Source organism: Galeopterus variegatus, unplaced genomic scaffold, assembly GCF_000696425.1.
Source record: "Galeopterus variegatus unplaced genomic scaffold, G_variegatus-3.0.2 Scaffold884, whole genome shotgun sequence".
Classification (NCBI taxonomy): domain Eukaryota; kingdom Metazoa; phylum Chordata; class Mammalia; order Dermoptera; family Cynocephalidae; genus Galeopterus; species Galeopterus variegatus.
The window spans coordinates 402,223-404,272 of NW_007726995.1; the positions used below are offsets into that span (position 1 = coordinate 402,223).

Below are 2,050 nucleotides of genomic sequence, written 5' to 3' on the forward strand. Positions count from 1 at the left end.
TGACTTTGCCAAGTCCATACAGTGAGTCAGGCTGAATCCAGAGCCCATGCTCTTTTTTTTTTTTTTTTTTTTTTTTTTTGTCTTTTGTCTTTTTCCGTGTCCGGCAACGGATCGCAACCCTCAGTGTTGCCCCCGTACCGGACCGGGGACCGGCAACGGGATTGCAACCCTCGGTGTTGCCCCCGCGCGTCGCTCAGCCAGTGAGCGGAACCGGTCTGTATGTGGGATCCGAACCCTCGGGCGGGAGCGCCGCCGCGCTTCCCAAGCAGCGCACTTATCCAGTGCGCCACCGGGCCGGCCCAGAGCCCATGCTCTTAACCATTGCCCTGCCAGTTATTTTAAGCAGGAGCAGCAGCAGCAAAGGGATCCTGGCAGTAAAGGAATTCATGTAAAGTATAAGTCTGTTCAGAAAGGAGAGCCTATATTTAGAGAAAGGAGCATGAAAAGACTATGTGTGTCAAAGGTTTGGAGCCTTTCTTTGCTAAGATAGTTTCTAGTTTGCTGGGTTTTCAGGGCTTTACAAGAGCTGGGAGGTGCTGATGTGGTAGGGTTTGGACTTGGCATGACTCCTGGCATGATTCTCACCACGGTTCTTATTCTGCAGTTGTTTTTTGAGGACAGTATTGATGATGCCAAGTACTGTGGACGGCTCTATGGCCTAGGCACGGGAGTGGTCCAGAAGCAGAATGAGGATGTGGACTCTGCCCAGGAGAAGATGAGCATCTTGGCGATTATCAACAACATGCAGCAGTGATGACAGCAAGCTCTGTGGGGTGGGCTCAATCCTCAAGTGGTGCTTACTGTGCTGACTGGTTACTTGTCTTCCCCACAAGAAAATGCATCTTTTGAGCAAACCCTACCTACCGTCTGCATTGAGCAGAAAGACTTTTGTTTTACTGAAGACAAAAGATGTCTTCATTTTAGATCCAGAAGAGAAGAGTTTGCTCTGAATTTGTAAACAAGTCTTCCCTATTCTGCATCCCCAAGCCTCTCCTCTCCAATTGCCTCCTGCCACCAGCATTTATGGCTCATTTGACACCTTTTAAAATACCTAGGACAAGTCTGAAACAAACTAGTAAAATGTATATAACTCTTACCTGTTGTCATTTTTTTTCTTTTAAATTTCTTGTTAATTTCTGATGATTCTTGCTATGATTCTCAGCTGAACTGAGGGCTTTCAGGGAAAATGGGACAAAATGGTGTTCTTGTGAAGTGGGTTATCAATACTGAGTTGTTTCCTTTTTTGACCCTGTTCGAGGACACTTGCTTTCCTCACATTTTGGTAGTCTTACTTTGGAATGAATTGCTCAGTGCTGAAATTAGAGACCAGATAATGAAACTTTTCTTAAACACAAACAATTCTACTAAATCTGTCTACCCTTCATTCATGAGAAACTCCAGAATTGGTATTAAGTTGACCACTTCAGTGTCTGTGTTCCATTGTGCCATTGAGATTTGCTATCACATATGCATCATCTGAAATAATTTTTTCATATAATAATCCTGGGTTTGTTCCTGAAGGAAATTAATAAGATCAGATTTTGGGGTTATGGCTGTTGTATTTTCAGTAATATTCAGATGGTCATTTGTATTCTCCCACCCCTCTTCTCCATTTTCCCTGCTGCTTTCAGCAATCCTGAGAAGTTAGGGAGATGGATTAATGTGAATGCCAGGAATGTGAGTCTTTAAAAAGGTATAACGGTTACACATAAATAGTGCAGTAAAGGAATTTGGCTTATGGAGTTTTCTCGGAGTAGTATCCCACAACTGGGGTAAGAAGCTCTGGACTTTTTTTTTTTAAAGGTAGTCATTTAAAAAATACACTATTTTTTTGAATGACTACAATTTCAAAAACCAAAAACCCCTTTGGAATGGTGGATATAAAACTTGTTAACTCATTGAAGTGGTTGACTATCCTTGCATTTTTAAAAGCTTATGGAAAACTCAATTCGAAATGATTCAAAAATGTCAAGTATAAACTGGTATTTAAGATGCATGTAAATATTCATGTTTTTAATTTTGTAAAATAAAGATTTCTTTTAACCACTGA

The 2,050-nt window shown here is 41.6% G+C and overlaps 1 protein-coding gene across 3 annotated transcripts in view; it reads left to right on the top strand.

The window, feature by feature from the left end:
- CNOT8 (CCR4-NOT transcription complex, subunit 8) overlaps positions 1 to 2,050 on the top strand; it is a 16,665-nt gene extending 14,615 nt beyond the window's left edge. For all 3 annotated transcript variants that reach the window (XM_008573172.1, XM_008573169.1, XM_008573170.1), the window contains exon 7: positions 605 to 2,050. In XM_008573172.1, coding sequence (XP_008571394.1) covers positions 605 to 754 — 150 coding nt within the window. In that variant the 3' untranslated portion in view covers positions 755 to 2,050. The remainder of the gene's footprint in view (positions 1 to 604) is intronic.